The sequence below is a fragment of the Falco biarmicus genome, chromosome 2 (genome assembly GCF_023638135.1).
Source record: "Falco biarmicus isolate bFalBia1 chromosome 2, bFalBia1.pri, whole genome shotgun sequence".
Classification (NCBI taxonomy): Eukaryota; Metazoa; Chordata; class Aves; order Falconiformes; family Falconidae; genus Falco; species Falco biarmicus.
In genome coordinates, this window is record NC_079289.1 from 83,851,948 (window position 1) to 83,869,330 (window position 17,383).

The 17,383-nt window shown below is 40.7% G+C and overlaps 1 protein-coding gene across 3 annotated transcripts in view; it reads left to right on the forward strand.

Moving 5' to 3' along the window:
* SRPX (sushi repeat containing protein X-linked) overlaps positions 1 to 17,383 on the forward strand; it is a 48,042-nt gene that overhangs the window by 25,183 nt on the left and 5,476 nt on the right. For 2 of the 3 annotated variants that reach the window (XM_056329601.1, XM_056329603.1), the window contains exons 2-6: positions 2,676 to 2,735; positions 7,928 to 8,119; positions 8,732 to 8,908; positions 15,046 to 15,172; positions 17,157 to 17,278. In XM_056329601.1, the coding sequence (XP_056185576.1) occupies positions 2,676 to 2,735; positions 7,928 to 8,119; positions 8,732 to 8,908; positions 15,046 to 15,172; positions 17,157 to 17,278 (678 nt within the window). The remainder of the gene's footprint in view (positions 1 to 2,675; positions 2,736 to 7,927; positions 8,120 to 8,731; positions 8,909 to 15,045; positions 15,173 to 17,156; positions 17,279 to 17,383) is intronic. The other variant, XM_056329602.1, reaches the window with a different exon arrangement.

A 17,383-nucleotide genomic window follows, 5' to 3' on the forward strand; every position in this document is an offset into this window, starting at 1 on the left:
TGCCCAGGGCAGTGCATGGCCGTGTGGTGCATCCTCCCAGAGCCAGCCCATCTCTTCAGGGACAGCCCTCTGGACGAGGCTGGTTCTCCGTGGTGTGGCCCTGGGCTGGCGGACGCTGCCCAGGCGGCCCGTGGTGCTCCCCGGCTTGCGAAGGCCCTGCCAGCCCCGCTGGGGCCCGGCGTCAGCCGGTGGGCTGTCTGTGAGGAGCGAGATCCTGCCAGGGTTGGCGTGACAAAGATCTTTCCCGTGGTTCCCCAAGTTGGACCTGTTGTGGTTATTAACAGTAATGAAACATTGCTTATTAGGAAGGAAACCTGACTCGCTTCTCATTTTGAGCTAGAAAATGAGCTGGAAATGGGAGATGGCAAACTCCTATAAGCAGAGCCTCATTTCAGGGCAAGAGTAGTGAACAGCTCTTTAAGGCCAATTTTTGTTAGCAGACTTTCAAAGGAGCTCATTATTTCTTGTCTAAGGAAAGGTAAGTATGTAAGAGCGCACGTAGCTCTAACATTTACCGATTTTAAGTGCTAAAGTCACTGCATGCTAAAATTTGGTCAATTAAGAGTGGTAACACCAAGATAACAGTTTTATAACCCTCAGACTAAGTAATTACCTAAGAGTATCCCAATTTCTGACAGAATAATTGATGCTTAGAGAGGTGCTTATTTACATATCAAGGTCTTCATGAAGCCCTCAGGGATCACAGCTTGCTCTTTACATTATACAGTCAGACTTCAACAAAGCTTAACATTTTTATGTTGAGAAGTTTCTCAGATGTCAGTGTTTAGGCATCAAAAGTTCAACCACAATAATAAATACAAAAAATCCAGAGAAGTGGCTCCTAAGCGATAGGAAGCCTGTGCTAAATATAAAGCCCTTGCTTTCATGGGAGAAACTGTTTGCAAGTTCGCTTCATCAGGTCCCAGCTCGCAGCCTTCTGAAAATTAGTGAAAGGATTCTCAGTGATAACAACAAGCTTTGATCTAGGCCCAAGGTGAATTATGAGTTTTTTGCTACTTTTATGGTATGTGTGAACACAACTCTCTTGATTTTTCACATGCAGTCACCTAAATGGTTCACAGAGCTGCAGGACTGGTGCAAGATTTTGGTCTGACGTGAAGCACATGTATCTGCCACTTCCCTGTGGTTCCCAGAAGGAGCCACTGAGTACTGCAGGCTGGTTGTGGGTCCTGGCGCTAACGCCTGATGCACAAGTAACGCAGCAAAAAGAGTGATGGGAGGTGCAAAGAGTGTCATCTTTAGACAGTCTGAACCCTTGCAAGCAGTGCTGCGGCTGGTGCTGTGGAAAGGCACTGCCCTTCTGTAGATAGACCCTATGTGCTAAATCTGCTCCCGTGGAGCAGCTGTAGGTATGTGGGCTGGGCTTCTGGGTATTCCTGAGGCTGGTAGATTAAGAAGTAGAGTTTCACTGGTTTCTGGGCAGTTTATTTTGGATTTTCTAAGAAGTGGAATCTGCTGACAGATGGTGACAGTTATGCTGGAGAGGCAAATGTTGTTTGGGTAACTCTTTTATCCTTATGCTAAGTCATCCTAGCCATTAACATATCTTTGTTTTGATTTCTGCAGAAAAACTGTGTGCTTTGCACATGAAATGAGTAGCTTATTGAGGTGTCTAAATTATCTAATTTAGCATAACTTTAAGCTGCAGCTTGTAGAGAACATGGTCTCAGACCTCAACAAATAGTGATGAAGTATCCCCATAGCTGTAATTCAAGATACCATGCGTGAGAAGCTCCTGTAGCATCGTGCTGAGCCTCTTTATTACCTGCCTATTGCATGCAAGTTTTTGAGAAAGGTTTCTCGGAGGGGAGATTTGTATGAGCCCTTCTTGGAGAGGACTTATCTAGAATTGAGACTAGACTTTATGCTCTGAAGCTGCTGATTTTAAATAAATGTCACTTAAGGATATTATGAAGGCTGTCTTTCAGGCTGCCATATTTGTTGATGAATTACTTGAATGGTGGTGCTCCAAATGGTTTCTGTTTTTTATAAAGCAGTTTCTACCTTTATTTTAAGCTTTTAACTATTGGAACAGGTTTTTTAAAGTACAGAACTATACTATGTCTTTATTTTGAACAACCCCAGAAGATGCTTGATACCAAACTGTGTTTTTGAGTTGAGTGTAACTTGTGTTTGCAGGTAATGTACCTCCATGTTTTGTTCTTGGTATGAAGATCATGCAGGCTGTAAAAGAGGACTGTACTTCAGTTATGCATATTTTACTGCTGCTGTTTGGCCTGATGGCTGTTAACAGCCACTGACACTATGGAACCACTTTATAGTGAAACTTTTGAAGTGCCCCTTCATCTGTACCTCCTCTGTTCTCTATGCTCAATAGATCATCTTCAGGGTTGCTGGGCTTTCCATAACAGAGGAGGTGTGACTTGACATGTGCAACATGGCATGGCACAAAATTGCTTCAGGAGCAGTGAGAGAGATTTACTATTATGCTTGATTATAAAAAAAAAAATTCCCCCTTCCAAATTCACTATAAACTGGCTCTGCTATGAATCTGAGCTTTAGAGAAGCCCGCGCTGATGGCATTGCATAGATTATTGCATCCTAATCTTGCATGTCTTTTTGCAAAGCTTTCTTTTATTCTTAATTTTTATTTCCTTTCTTGCTGCGGTTTTTTTCTCTATTTTGTATTGTAGGATCGGGATATTCGCCCCTTGAAGATGATGAAGATGTGTATGCACGCAGTAGATATAAAGGTGAATGCTTTGCTTATGTGCTAAAGAGGATCAGCTGATTGCTGAGAGAAAGCTTCGTTCATTTTCTTCTAATGGATTATAAAATCTTGGTGATCCATGGGTTTTCTCATGGATTTTTAGATCAAGATTTACTTTCTACTTGGAAGTTAGACCAAGTACTGATCACCACTCTTTTATGCACCTGAGTAAGTAACTTTTGCACTGCCTTTGCTCTTGGAAGATCAGGTTGCTAAATCATGAAAATCTAGGAAGAGCTGCTCTTTCTTCTTCATACATCCTAAAATAACCATCAGTGATAAGCTGACTCAGAACCTAGGCCTGCTGATGGTAATGTGTAGAAGCACATGAAAGAGAACTTGATTTTCATGACTGTTTTTTTTCCCCCCTCCCATAAAACTGTTCGCATTTCAGGTTCACCTCCTACCTGAAATGCCAAGTGAAGTGTGTTTATCAAATGAACATGTGCATTCCAAAAACTAATTATGTAGCTGGATGAATGAGTGAATGGACTGACATGTTTATAAAGCAAATTCAGGTTTTCTTCCCTATTCTAGAAGATTCTGCCATTCAGCAAGACTAAGAAGGTTTTTGCCACTACCAGTAAATCTTCCATTTACTATGTCCGTTTTCTTAAAAAGTCTGCTTCTCTCTCAGTACCCTTTTCCTCTGCCAGAATCCCTCAGAAGCCTAGCTGGTAAAGAAACTCAGCATTTAATTTGTCAATATTTAATTGATAACTGCATTTCTTTTTAGTAAACTAATCTGTGGATGTGCTAGCATTGTAATCATTTGATTACTTGAAAATACTGGGCATTGGTGTCTTGTACATTATTGATTCTCTGCAAAGAATCAATGGGCCTTATAAGAGGTAAGTCATAAAGTAATTCAGACATTTATGAACAACAAAAAGGAAAGCACAGATGTTATGGCTATGTTGCTGTTTTCATAAATGTCTTACGTTCCTCCCAGTAAAATACTTCAGTATAAAATTTTGCTTTGAAACACATGCAGAAATATTTCTCTAAAACTTTATTTAGGTAAACTAATTTTTCTTTGCTTTTTAACATGTAATGCTCCGCAGACACATAGAAAAAGAATTCCAGAGATCATGAAGGTAAATCAATGCCAATTCATGCCAGGGCAGGCAAGTAGTTAAAATGTGGATTCTGTATAAATTCCTTTTATATGGTGATCCAAAATGGATTATACTGTTGTCAGCCAAAATGTCACCAGGTTAAGTGAAACATAATGACTCATTCATGCAGATATTAAAAACTGCCCTGAGTTTGGAAGCGCTACTGCCAAATGTTGAGGATCAGACAATGTGAATCTAGGACTATGGAGTAGAAAAGGCTACTCTTCATTAGCATACTTATTTAAGTTGGTATTGGGGGGAAGGGGATGGGGAAAGACAAAGCAAGGAAAAATGGGCTGAGTGGCTACATTCAGAGCTTCTCCTTGTATGTGCAGTCTAGCATTTTGGGTATGGCCCATTGCTCAGCAAATAAAACTTTCCAGTAACAAATAACTAAATGAATTTTCTTAACTGATGTTAACATATGTAAGCAGCATTGGGTTTTTCTTTGCACACATACTTATTAAGCCGTGCATGCAAGCACACAAATTTGTCCTCTTTGGCATCTGCAAACAAACAAAACGTTGCAGTTTATTGGGGGGGGGGGGGGGGGGGCAGAGCAGGGCGGCCAGGCAGGGGGAGACAGCCTCCTACCAGACCCTTTTGTCTTTATCTGGATGTTTTTCAACTTGCTCAGCTTTTCAGAGAAAAGAGACTTCTGTGCCCACAGCATTTCTAAAGGATTGTTTCCCTTCCTCCATGGTGAACCCTCAGCTCAGTTGGCTGATGTACCAGCAAGCAACAGCACAGCTGGTCACTTTGCATGCTGCTTGTGAAGGAATTGTTCAGCTGAGGCTGGTGTTTGAACAGGACTGAGGAGCTGGGGGAAACAATGCTCTAGAAAGTGCTTTCCTTCCTGCCACTTGGCATGGCTGTCTCAGATCGTATTTGGTGAGGCAGGGCTTCCCAAATGCAGCAGTTCTTGTGTTCATCACAGCTCTAGTGCCACTGCTCTGATAATCCTAATTTTTAACATGTTTTATTAAATACTGTTGTGATCAAACGGTAGCCCTAGCTATAGAGGCAACATTGTGGCTTCAACCATTTTTGCTTTCTGCCTGTTTTCCAGTGGTTTCAAACACAGGATTGAGTAATGCAGGTTGTTATATTGCTGAGGAATAGCGCAGACTTTCTATTAAACAGGAAAACAGTACATAGGTCCTGGTACCTAAAAATTCAAATTTCAGGTAAGTGAACCGAGCCCAGCACAAATGGTGAAGCTCCAGAAGAGGTGCCTGGGAAACCTGTATTTTCATTCTTATTCCCAAAGTCTTCAGGATCATGGCTGGCTGATCTTGTCTTTGAGGCAGGGAACAGCCTATGTGACCTCTCAGGGCCCCACCCCGCCCTAATATTCCATAAATACTCCATGTAGCTGCTTAGCCTTTGAAAACCAGTATGTGCCTTCACTTAAACAAACTTTGATCTAAAACTCTCTTGTGTTGTTTGATGTGCTTTCAGACACATAAGCTTTTCAAGTTAGCTGGGTTTTTTTCACTGATATCAATTGGTCTAAACCCAGCTATTTGCCCCCTTATAAACCCTGCCTCACCCACTTTCTTCTAATCACGTTCAGTTCTACAGTAAGCATAATAATGTTTTAGATCAAACAGATGTTCCTCCTAAGCTCTTCAAGTGCATGCATCCAAAAGCATGTCTGGTTTTGTTTTTCTTTCTGACAGTATCCTTTAGTCCAGTAAAAGATGTATTACCCCTCCCTAGGAGCCTTGCTTTGTTTCTCTCTGTAGACCACCGTAGCTGTAACAACACATTTTCCATTTGCGCATTAAACTGCATTTGTTAGCATTTATTTTAAATGTTATAAACGGTTTTTGCATGTATTGGAGAAATACAAAAATAAGCATGTCACAGTACAATATGACTGCTTCAGAAAAGGACTAGTTTAGAGGAACATACTTTTGGTCTAGTCAAAAGCTTGACAGTTAGTCTCTGATTTTAGTCCTCAGATGCTATTTTTGCTGATTCAGGACCAGCACAGCAAAATGTAGGTGGAAAATGTAGTTTCCATTGGGAAAGTGTAAATATGTCCTAGAGACATTGTATGCTGAATGTAAATATCTCATATACGAGAAATAGGCCATATTGATCTTTATTTATGTGTGAAGCTGGTCCAAATCGTGTAGAAAAATGCACATCATAACTACAGCTATTAAGAGCTAGAAGTGAACATCTGCCAGAGATGATCTAGAAATTATTTTTAAATCTCTCCTGTGATTTTGTAAGGATGAAGAGTAAAAGTTTTGTTTTGTTTGAGTTTTTGTTTTGTTTTGTTTGAGGTTTTTTTGTCTTTCTTGCAAACTTTCTTGCAAACTTCAAAAGCTTTGTCATGTGCCTCCTGCATGTCACACAATTTCAGGACCTGTCATCTTTCTCTTTTTGCCTTGCAATCCCTCCCTCCCTCTTGCCATGTCCTTTTCAAATCTTGGAGCTGAAAATGGGCAGGCTTAGTCACTCCTTGTGTAGGAAACTCCTCCTGAAAAGCTGCCGGCTGCAGAAAAAGCATGATTTTCTTGGTGCACCCTGTTGTCAAAGCTAAATAAAGATTTTGAAGCTTTGGCTGGGAAGGGGGAGTCTCTGTTTGATACAGCAGCCATCAGTATCACAGTACGGTGTTAAATCCTCACAAGCAGACAGTACCCATACCCTGAGTATTTCCAAGTGTAGCCCTAACCCATTATTAAAGTTTCAGGTTTACGTGCATGTTTCCCTTTTTCCTATGAGTTTGGTAGGAGCATTAGCCATGAGAAGTCCCAGCCAAATTCCAGTTTTCCTCCAACTCGGCAGATCCATCTATGTCATTGTCCTGCATCCAGGGGAAACTAGAAGGTGGTTCTTGTACGCCAGGCTACATTTCCATGATACTTCTTTTGAGGTGAAGAATATCACACATGAAGTCCAGACCTTTTAGAACATTTAGAACTGAATTTAAGTTTCTGCAGCTTGAGTTCCCTTTTCTGAATGTGAGCTAAGCATGTAGTATGCTTGTGAATGAACATCAACACACTCCAAAGGATTTGACAGTAGGAGGTGTAGGGGTTTGTGCTGTCATATGTATGCATTGTGCCTGAATGCTTGTTGCCCTAGGAAGCTACAAATTACTACCAGAAAGAGAGAAATAAGAACAGATTTTTTTTGAAAGCTCTTCGCTTAGTCTGTTGGATTGCATACTTGCCTTCAGATTTCATCATGGCAATGGTATCGTGTTCATTTGCTGGTAGAAGTTATATTGTGTTGGCAGTATAAAGAGTATTTGAGTGTTTCAGTGTGGCACTTTGGAACTGCTGAGAACAGCGAGGGAGCTGCCATTCTTGCACACTTCACAAATTTCAGTTCAGGCTCAACCCTGGGTGCTAACTTGGAAAGTAACTTTGCAAAATTGGAGCTGTACTTAAATTCTGAACGGTTGTTCTGACAGGTGGAGGGTACGTACAGACAAGCTTGATGTATTGGCAATATGATTTATTTAAGTTGCATCCCTTCTAAACTGTGCGAGAGCTTGAACTATCAAAGACTTCAGCCAAGGCAATGTCCTTTACTGCACAAATTATTACAGAAGATTTTTTTTTTTTAATGGGCAGTAAGAGCTAAGAGTTCTAAAGATGACAACTACAGCTAGACCAAAGGTGTTCCTAATGCAACCTTTTGTTACCAAAGGGAAGTTAAATGTATCCATTTAAAAACAAGAGGGGAAAAAAGGTCTGGTTGTCATCAAACTGTCCACATGGTGGCACGCTTATTCCACGGACAAAAAACATAGCCCCCCCCCACCCCCACCCCCACGCCTGGATCTAACGGCTACAGTCTTTAATATTTGTAATAAAAAAGGTCTGCCAGTCTTTGAAGGGCTGACCTTGTGATGTATAAGACTTAGTGCAACTTGCTGCAGTGTTACTTCTCCACTTTGAGGACTGGTGGTTTTTAAATAAAACTTTTCCATTTCTTCTCTCTGACCTTGAATAAAGTAAGTGATTTTATATTCCTGTCTGACCTTTTACATTTTGCAAAGTACTATGTGTGGTTTTTTGTTCTGTGCCAGAAACACCGTGGTGCTCCCCCATTAAAGTGAAACATGGTTATGCAAACTGCAGGACACCTCAAGGGGAATATTACAAGAATGTATTGGGAACAAGGTGTGATATTCGCTGTCAAAAAGGCTACGAACTGCATGGCCCTCAGCAGCTAATTTGTCAGTCAAACAAACGCTGGTCTGGGAAGGTGCTGTGCAAACGTAAGTAGCTATGAAATCTGTGTGTGCAGCTTGCACCGCAGGTTCAGCAGACAATAAACTCTTATTTGCCTTTGAAACAGTGATCTTTAGATTGTTATTGGTATTTTAGACATTGGCAATGTACTTGGATATGTAGATTGGCTTACGGTTGAGAATCTTACCGTGGTGCATGGCATGATAAGTATCATGAGTGGTACGAATACTCCTGGCCGATAGGGAATGTTTTATGACTGGGATTTTAATTTGTGGGAATAGTTTTATGACAGAGTCATAAAGCTGCTTTGGAGTATTGTCCATCTTGGATTTTATAAGTTGATGCAATTTGTATCAGGGGTCTAAATGGGCTCTTGCAGTAAAACCTTTTCTGAGAACAGACAAATAGGTACTCGTGATCTTTTTCTAACACAAATATTGTGTTAGACCACTGATGTGTATGTAAAGTTAAATTTGAAATGCGGCTAATAAGAATCCCATGAAAAAACTCATGTGGAACATGACTTTCTCCCACTTGTCATTTGCTAGCTGTGCCTTTATTTCTGTGTAATACTCCATACTCACTTTACTCTAAAGGTGGGGTAGCAGGTTTCCAGAAGTCTTTGTTTTCTGTTCCAGAAAAGCGCTGCCCCACCCTGTCCATGCCGACCAACGGGGGCTTCAAGTGTTTAGATGGTGCCTACTTTGGCTCAAGGTGTGAGTACTACTGTTCACCAGGATACCAGCTGAAAGGTGACCGTATAGTAACGTGCATGGACAACAAAGTTTGGAGTGGCCGACCAGCATCCTGCGTTGGTAAGTGGGACGGTTGGTCTGCATCCCAGAAAGTGTACATCTTGAGGTACCTGCTGGTGCCCAAGTCCTCCAAGCAAATTGCAAATTGCTTATGTTTTTTTAATTCAGGTCCTGGGTAGAAAAAGCAACTGTCCTTTTTGAGGAAGCAGAGAACCATCTTCCAGGGGATACAGAGCATTCTCTGTCAGTTAGTACTTTCATTCCCAAGTAACCATCTTCCTTACACACAGGCTATCAGCTCCAAGCATTATCACTTTAATAAAGATGAGGCTGGTGTAAATGGTCAGTGCTTTACAATGCTTATAACAGCCTTCACTGATCTCCTGGGTGACTGGCTGGTAGTCTGTAATTACTGTGCTGCTTGCCTAGCATGTTCTCTATGCTGGAGTCTGTCCTGCTCTCTGCAGCTTACTGAGTTGCAGGTTTGGAACTAAACTCTTTGTCTGACTTGTTGCTTTTCTTTCTTGAGATCATGGTCTCCAAATATATCCATGGAATATGAATGGATTGTAGTTACCAGCATGGTTGCAGTAAGCCTAAACTAAATTTCAGCCTAATTCACATTAGTTATGTGAGCAATATTCATTACATAGTCAGCGGTTTCCTGGGAACCTCAGCTGGAATAACTGTTTTTATATACATAAATCAAAAGAGAGATAAACAAATATTGAGATTCAGCTTTCCTACTAATGAGATTTCAGCAGATAGTGAAGTCTCAGCTGCTACTCTTGTTTCTGGGAAGTCTCTGATAAAAGCTTCAGCAGCCACCCACAAAGAAGTGTATTTTTTTGCCATCTGAATTGGCTACAGTGTGGGTGGTGGAGTATTTATGCTCAGTGTTTTCTGTGTACAATAACTTGGTTTTCCTCAGAATGCCTGTGGCTCAGTCTAAGTTAGCAAATGGCTTTGGAGTCGCTCCACTGTGGCCTGACGTTCGTAGAATTTTGTTCAGGTTTCCTGTTACTCGATGTTGTACAAATGTAGAAGTGAGCCTGCTGCTTTGATCAAGATTGTTTATGGTGTCTCTTGTTTTTATTTACAAAAAACAAAAGCCTTCTCCTTCTCAGTGGTGTGGGCAGAGGAAGAAAAACAAACCCTTTTAAGTTTGGGAATGATAAAATGTTGTACTCTGTATTTCCTGGCACTTTCAGAACCTCATCTGTTTGCAGTAATGAGATGTTTATTACAGAGGATGCTGTCTGGCAGAGTAGAGTAAGCAAGTATTTCTTCAGCAAAAAAAGAGGCTAAGTTAGCACTAATGTTTCTTTTTGGGACCAGAAATGCAGGATAGTTGTTACGCAGGTTATTGCAAGTCCCAAGTAACCCAGTAAAAGTAATACTATTATTTCAGTGCTGATAGTACTACATAGTATGGAGAAGACCCCTTCAAACCTTGTGTGCACACAGTTCCTGTGCGCAAATAGTGAATTGTGCAGTTAGCAAACTGTTTAATAATGTGTGCTGGTATCTTTTGACCTTTTGATAGGTAGGATTTTTTTATTTTTTTTGGCAAGACACGACTCTAAAAGTATGATGCAGTTTGCAGTTGAACACATATCCCTTACCGTAATTCAGTAGTTACAGAAGCTTCATCAGTGAACTGCAGCCTACAAAAGCTTACCAGTGGCCAGGAGAGAACTGGCTGAACAGCTCGCTTTCAGCTGAAAAGTAAAATTAAGCTGAGGGGAGCAATGAAATGCAGGTGAAGAGACTGGTTTATTTCTTACCTTAGCATATAAGTCATTAGTTGCACTGTGCTCAGCAGGGATGTTACATGTGATCATAGACGTGGGCTGGTAAAGTTCATGTCATTGCCAATAGGGGGGGAAGTATCCTGGGGACACAACAGCTATTTGGCATCAAGTATGGCAAAGATACTACAGACCCAAATTTATAATCCTCTTGAAAACAAGGGGATTTCCTCTACCCTTTTGTACTGCAGTTGCACGGCTTGGCATTTTTGCACAAAACTGTGTGGGGTTTTCAGTGCAGTAGCAAAGATCCATGTAAAGAACGGCATAAGGCTGACGTCATTGCTGAAACAGGTATTCATTAAAAGGGGGGAGAAAAAGATATTTTTAAAAAGAAAATTAGGTATGTTTTAGCAGTTGCTTACAGAAGCCCTTACAGTGAGTATTCCATCCTAACAAAGCAGACCGTCTTGTTCCCTGTCCCCCTGCTGTGAGAGGAAAGATATCCTTCATGTTTCCGAAATAACTTTGATTAAAAAAGATCAATGTACAGCTGCTTTTGGTTATCAGTTAGCTAAAAATGCCAGTACTCACTTGAGTAATGTTTCTATTATATCCTTAATGCACTGTAACATAGATTGAAATAAGTATTTCCCTCTAGAAGATTGAAAAATGTCACTGTCTTTTCTTCTATAAAGGTTTAATTTTCCTGCTGATTTAATAACAGAGGTTGTGGTAAACGGCTGTCACTGTGCTAAGTCATCGTCTTGTCACATCCTAAGTCTGTACCGATAGGCAGTTAACTAACAGCTTCCAACTGTGGATGTCTGAAATAAGCTTTGCACTCTGAGTCATTAATTATACAGGCCCTGATAATGGAATTTTGAAATACAGAGCAATTCTTTGTGGAGGGGATTGGGGAGTGCAGGACAATGTTTTTCATTCCCCCTTTTCATGATTTCCAGTCTCTGCATCTCTTTATGCTTTTGACACAGACTAATGTTTTGAATTAACTTCCAGCCATCATTTAATGTCATCAGAAATCGGTAATACCAGTGTATTAATGTAGCAGCAGACCATTTACTTGACCCATACAGCCTCTTAAATAAGCAAGCAGTGACCATTCAGTACCATCCTTCTGTTTCTTTCCTCTTGTCGTCCCAAATTCACAAGCAAGTAAATGTAAACCGTAACAAATTATGAGAAGTGCAGTTAACAAGCTCTTTAAATTTTGTTGACATTGTTAATATGGCCACCCGCAGAAGTATGTTTAAGACATAAATAAAGAAATCTAAAACCTATTTGAAAACTTCATGTTTTTCACCACAAAGTTCAAAAGGCTGCTTTAAAATTCAGTATTCCACTTCTGACCTCCAGATGCCATGTCTGTAGTGCTGCTTCCCCACGTGGCGCCAGAGTACCAGTTGCTGCTGCCAAGTAGCCAAGAAAAGCAACAGCTTACAAGAATGTGGCTGAATGGCACCACATTTTTTATGAAAACTCAAATTCTCTGCCTATGATTTTAACCTCACGGGCAAGATCCACCTGTTTAATACATAACCCAGCTAAACAGCTTAAATAAATGCGCTTGGCTTTTCAGCAGTGACACTAGTAAAAGCATAAGATGAGCTGTATGGGGTCAGATAACCTTGCATCATGTCCTGGCTCCAACTCTGGCTAGGAATACTTACTAAGCAAGAGAGTCTGACAATCTGGTGCTTCCAGGATGGCTTTTCTCTCTGATAAAACCTCCTCAGCAGTCGTGAGTTCCTCTGTTGGGGTTTGTTTTGGAACCAGTTTAATTTTCTGACCTGCAGGTTGGGCATCTTGCTCACATCATACATTTTGTTGAAGGTTTTTTGCAGGGTTGTTTCAGTTTTGTCACTTATGCATTTGCCTGTTCTCTGGTCACCTTCTTTGCATTTAAACGGGTTGGGTTGGTTTTAGACCAGTCTTCCTTCTGCAAGCTGTGGCCAAGGTGCTTAACGTGCTGTAGATTGGCTGCAACTTTGTACAAGGACATAAGGAAAAGACCTGAGCATTCTTTGTTTTAAGGCATCCCAGTGGCCACTGCAGTTAAAGAGCCTCTTTGGTAGACAGCTGCTTTCTCTTGGTCTGTTTCAAAGCAGAGTTATTCTGGTAGGGTTCATTTAGTGCCTATTGAATGCTAAGAGGCAGCTGAAATGACCAAAGAAAAAATCTTTTCCAGGAATTTTTAAATCCAGCTAAAAAGGCTGCCTGACCCCCGGGTGCTTGGTGAGTTGGTTCCCACAGTAACTGTATTGTTTGTCTTTACGATGTGGAAGTCCAAGCTGGTTCGTGCCAACCAGTCTTCTTTGTACTAAATAGTGTAATTAGCTTTCCGTTTAATTAAATGCTTAAAACACTGGGTCCTTAAATGCTGTTCTGTCTTTTATTCCAGCATCATTTATTTAATGTATACTGTCCATAGCACAGCGGTGAGCTGTCGCCACAGTAAACTAACTAGAGCCAGAACCAGCCTTGGTGAGACTGGGTTATTGACTGGGTTATTTCTTACCTTAATTCAGCTACACTGGGGGGTTATTGAGAGCTACGTGGTTTTGTAGAGGAGGGCAGAGCTCTCACTGACTGCAGTGTGAGCAGGTTTCCACACATAATGGGAAGGTACTCTAAAAATGATGGAGTGAATAAGAGATGTGAGGAAAGGAGACAAAGTGCTACCTACAGCCAGAGTACTTGAAAATCCTGCTCATTTGCATATGTAGCAGATGAAAGAAGGAGGAGTGAATGAATTTACAAAATGAAACAGTTAAAGAATTCATAAAGAAGTAGTGAAGGGTGTTCCTGTAAAGTACAGGAAGCTTCAAAAGCTGTTTAGCGGATTCAGTTGTTCATTTGTGATTGCTCCACTCCCTGTAGTGGGAACCCACTCTTGCTAGCTTCACCTTCCAGTAGGATCTACAAAGAAATCAACAGTTCTCCTCCCAATAGTATAGGAGGAAGGAGATACATTTTCATTGTTTAATTACCAAAAAAAATCCCACAAAAAATAGCTTTTGTAGAAGGTAATTTGCAGTATTCATGATGTTTTCTGAGCAACTTCAGTACGACGTTTACTTGCCTGTGTCTCCCTGACTCCTTCATGTGCAAAATTAAGACATGAGCTCTTCCTATGGAAATGCCTCACAAAGCTGCAGGGGTTGGAGGAAAGCTCTACAGAAGAAACAGAGAGAAGCTAGTTTTCGAGGATCCAAAGTTCTTGGAATCCTGTTAAAAGTTTGAAGGGGCGGGGCTGCACTTGCCCTAGTTAAACTTGTAGAATATGAGGGTCTATGAAATCGTTTCATATATTTGATGCTTTATAAAGACCTAAATGGTTTTTCATTGGTTTTTTTTTTTTTTATTATTTTTGAAAGCAAGCCAGATTGTGCTTTATATCTACCCTGCAAATGAAAAGACAAGGCCTGCCATCCTTGAAATCTAAGCAGTGTTTTAGGGATTGCTTTCTATTTGCAGGTAAAAAGCAGTCCTGTCTCTGTTCATTTTTAAAGCCGGTATATGACTCCATGGATTTAGTCCTCATTTTAGACATAACCCAAGACATGGTCAAAAACCTGAGACTAAGCTATTAAATGTAGATTTTTTCAATTAATGATTGTGATTGTATTTGGTTGGCCCACGCATTTTTGTTATGCTGGCAGGATTGGCAATGAACATGGCTGAAGACAAGTAGCTGTGCATCACCTTTATCATCCATCAGGGTCTTTTATCATTCCTACTGTTCCTTTACTCCTGAGTAATAATCACAGTGTTCTGGTAGCAGTTAAACCAGCTTTCCAAATATACTGGTCTACTTTTTGTTTTGTGTTACCTGTAAGGCATTATTATAAGAATTATTCAAAAAAAATCAAATGCAGCAGCAATTCTCTGCAAAGTGACAATTGTGTCAGTCTTCTGTTGTTTCTCTTTTTGCCATTATTGCAGGAAAAATAACCAATGTGCAAAGTTAGCATGCAGAGAGAGATTTATGTTCAGTATACTTTTAAAATGTTCTTAATCACAGTATCTACCACACAGGTGAACAAAGAAAGGAAGAGCAGATAAATAGAACATCCAGGCTCCTGGGGTACATCTTGGGTAGCCCTCCTTAGAGCTTAGGGTTAAATATATGTCCATTTGTTGACATTGCTTTTTAACTGGGGACTACTATGTAAAGAAATTTACAATAAATACTTTTCATTAACTTTTTACATTGCAAGGCGTTGATCATTGTCATCTCTTACTCTTCTTACAAAAAGGTGAGAAGCACAGGCTCCACATGCCTTGGCTGGGATGGCTCCAGTGTTGAGGAGGCCAGCTGAGGGTGGTCCTGGGTTAGGCTGACAACAGGGCAAGAGCTGTGAAGAAAATGCATAGCTGTAACAGATGCACCGGTGCCCATTTCTGTGACATTTATTTCAACAGATACTGAACCTCCAAGAATCCAGTGCCCGAGTGTGAAGGAGAAAACTGCGGAGCCCAATAAGTTGACAGCCAGAGTGTTCTGGGACACCCCAGAGGGACGGGACACTGCTGACGGGATTCTGACAGAGTAGGTGCAAGTCCGTAGATGTCTGCATTTTTCTCCTTTTTATTCCCGGGGTTCTTGCTTAGCAGTTCAGCTGATGAGAAGGGCCAGGTACCCATTCCCCTTAATTCATCCAAGATGCTTATTTATAGCTGTCACATGTCACTGGCCTGTGAAGAATTGCATGTTTAACTGAAAAAGGAAAAGTTGACAATACGGGGGTGAACTATTCCAGAACTGGCTTCTACAGGAAGCATAGCAGATTGTTATGGTTATTTTAGAGCTGGTGGAATAAACAATAGTATTTTGACTGCACCTGTGAAATTTTCCAGAGCTGCTTTGTGAGTCTCATAGTCAACAAGTTTTCTTACAGAAAGTTACCTTTTATACATAACAATGAAAAGAGAATAGTGCATTGGAGGTAGCAGCAGAGGCAATTTTGACTGTCTTAAAAAAAATCAAGGTGAATTGTGTCACAAAACAGTGTCTGCAATCATCTTTAGGCTTCTTCCTGAAGTAGCACTGGCTGCTGATGTCCCAGCGTTCTGCAGTTACCTTTCAATACTTCTTGTTTGAATATTTGGTAGCTTTAAACATTGGATTCAAACTTAACTCTTCAAAATTTCCTTGTCAATTTTACGGTTTCACAGTCACGTCTTCCAGAAAAGCAAGGTGTACTTGTGATGTTACCGCTGTTTCTGATTTTCCCATCTTTATTGTGCAGGATTTATAGCAATCTAGCTAGAGTATTGTAATGGTAAGGGTAAAGAAAATCTGCTGCTTTCAGTAAGCAAATTACATCTTCTAACGGCATATTAGTGGACTGGTTAAGCTTAAAATCTCAGAGTTGTAAGCCTAAAGATGTTTACAGTTTTATGCAAATACAAAAAAGCTGTTGAAAGACACAGTGACACTGCCTTTTTATTGCTATAACTTAAATAATATCAGAAAGAATTCATTGCACAATTAAAAATATATTGCTGTTGATATCTGATATAATAGTTCTGTGGCAGTTAACAGCATTAAAAAAATCAAGCCTGACAAAACCTGAAAAGCATCAGAACAAAGAAATCCCATAGTCTTTTTTGATGAAGTGATATCTGGCAGACAAAAAAAAATGAGGAATATCCCACGTAGACTTTGTCATATGGATAACTGTTCTCATCCCAAGAGGTTGAATCTGGGGAGCTTTTCCATAAATTACATCTCTAATATTATAAAATCTTGCTAAACTGTGATATTTTATAGAACATGCAGTGCTGTCCTTAAATACACTGAGTCCTGCAGTGCCTTGAGTACATAAGCTTTTGCATTACATGGAACACTGCTCAACCTTACTGCTTCAATAATGAGGAGAAGTTTAACATGTGTGTATTCTCCTGCTGCGTTTGCATGATAGGAACAAGTTCCAGGTGTTTTCTTCTTCTGTGAATCACCACACCCTTCTGCTGTGGCAATAAATCTTGCTTTCTATTCCACTTCTGTACATGTGAACAGTCGCAAGTGACAATCATAGGAGCAGTACAGACAGCCAGACAGGGTACATCCCCACTGTAAGAGGCAGGAAATTTTTTTTACGCTGCCAGCTCTGGGTTACGCTGCAGCCCTGACAGTGGATTGTTCACAATACAAAATGTGGGAAGATCAGTCTCTTTCCCATATGTAAGGAAAAAGAAGCTCAAGTTCCTTTGGGCATGGCGTGATGCTTGGCTACACTACTGGTTGTCTTATGGAAGCAAGCGGGCCCTGCCTGCTCTGCCTCCCTTGTCTCTCAGCAAGGTGAGACCCTTTTGTACAACTCTAGGGGTGGGCTGTTGGTAGCAAGTTTAAATACTCTGGCTGCTGCTTCCCAGCTTCTTCCTTTGCTTGCTCTCAGCCCTCAGTCATGCAGTGCAGCCAGACAATCTTAGCATGCCACAAATGTCACTCTTCAGGCTTTTACAGCATTGCCAGGAGGAAAATACTGGTGACTTTATAAATGTCTGCCCTGTTTTATCTCCTGTTTTAGTGTTATTTTGAAAGGTTTGCCACCAGGGTCACATTTTCCAGAAGGCGACCACAAAATCCAATATACTGTGTATGACAGAGCTGAAAACAAAGGCACTTGCAAATTTCTTGTTAAAGTCAGAGGTAAGAATGATGTTTTACCCTATAAATACAGTCACTGATTTCCATCTGGCTTAGTAGGCGATTTGAGAAATATCCTCGTTTCTGTATTTGTCTCCATATGTATGT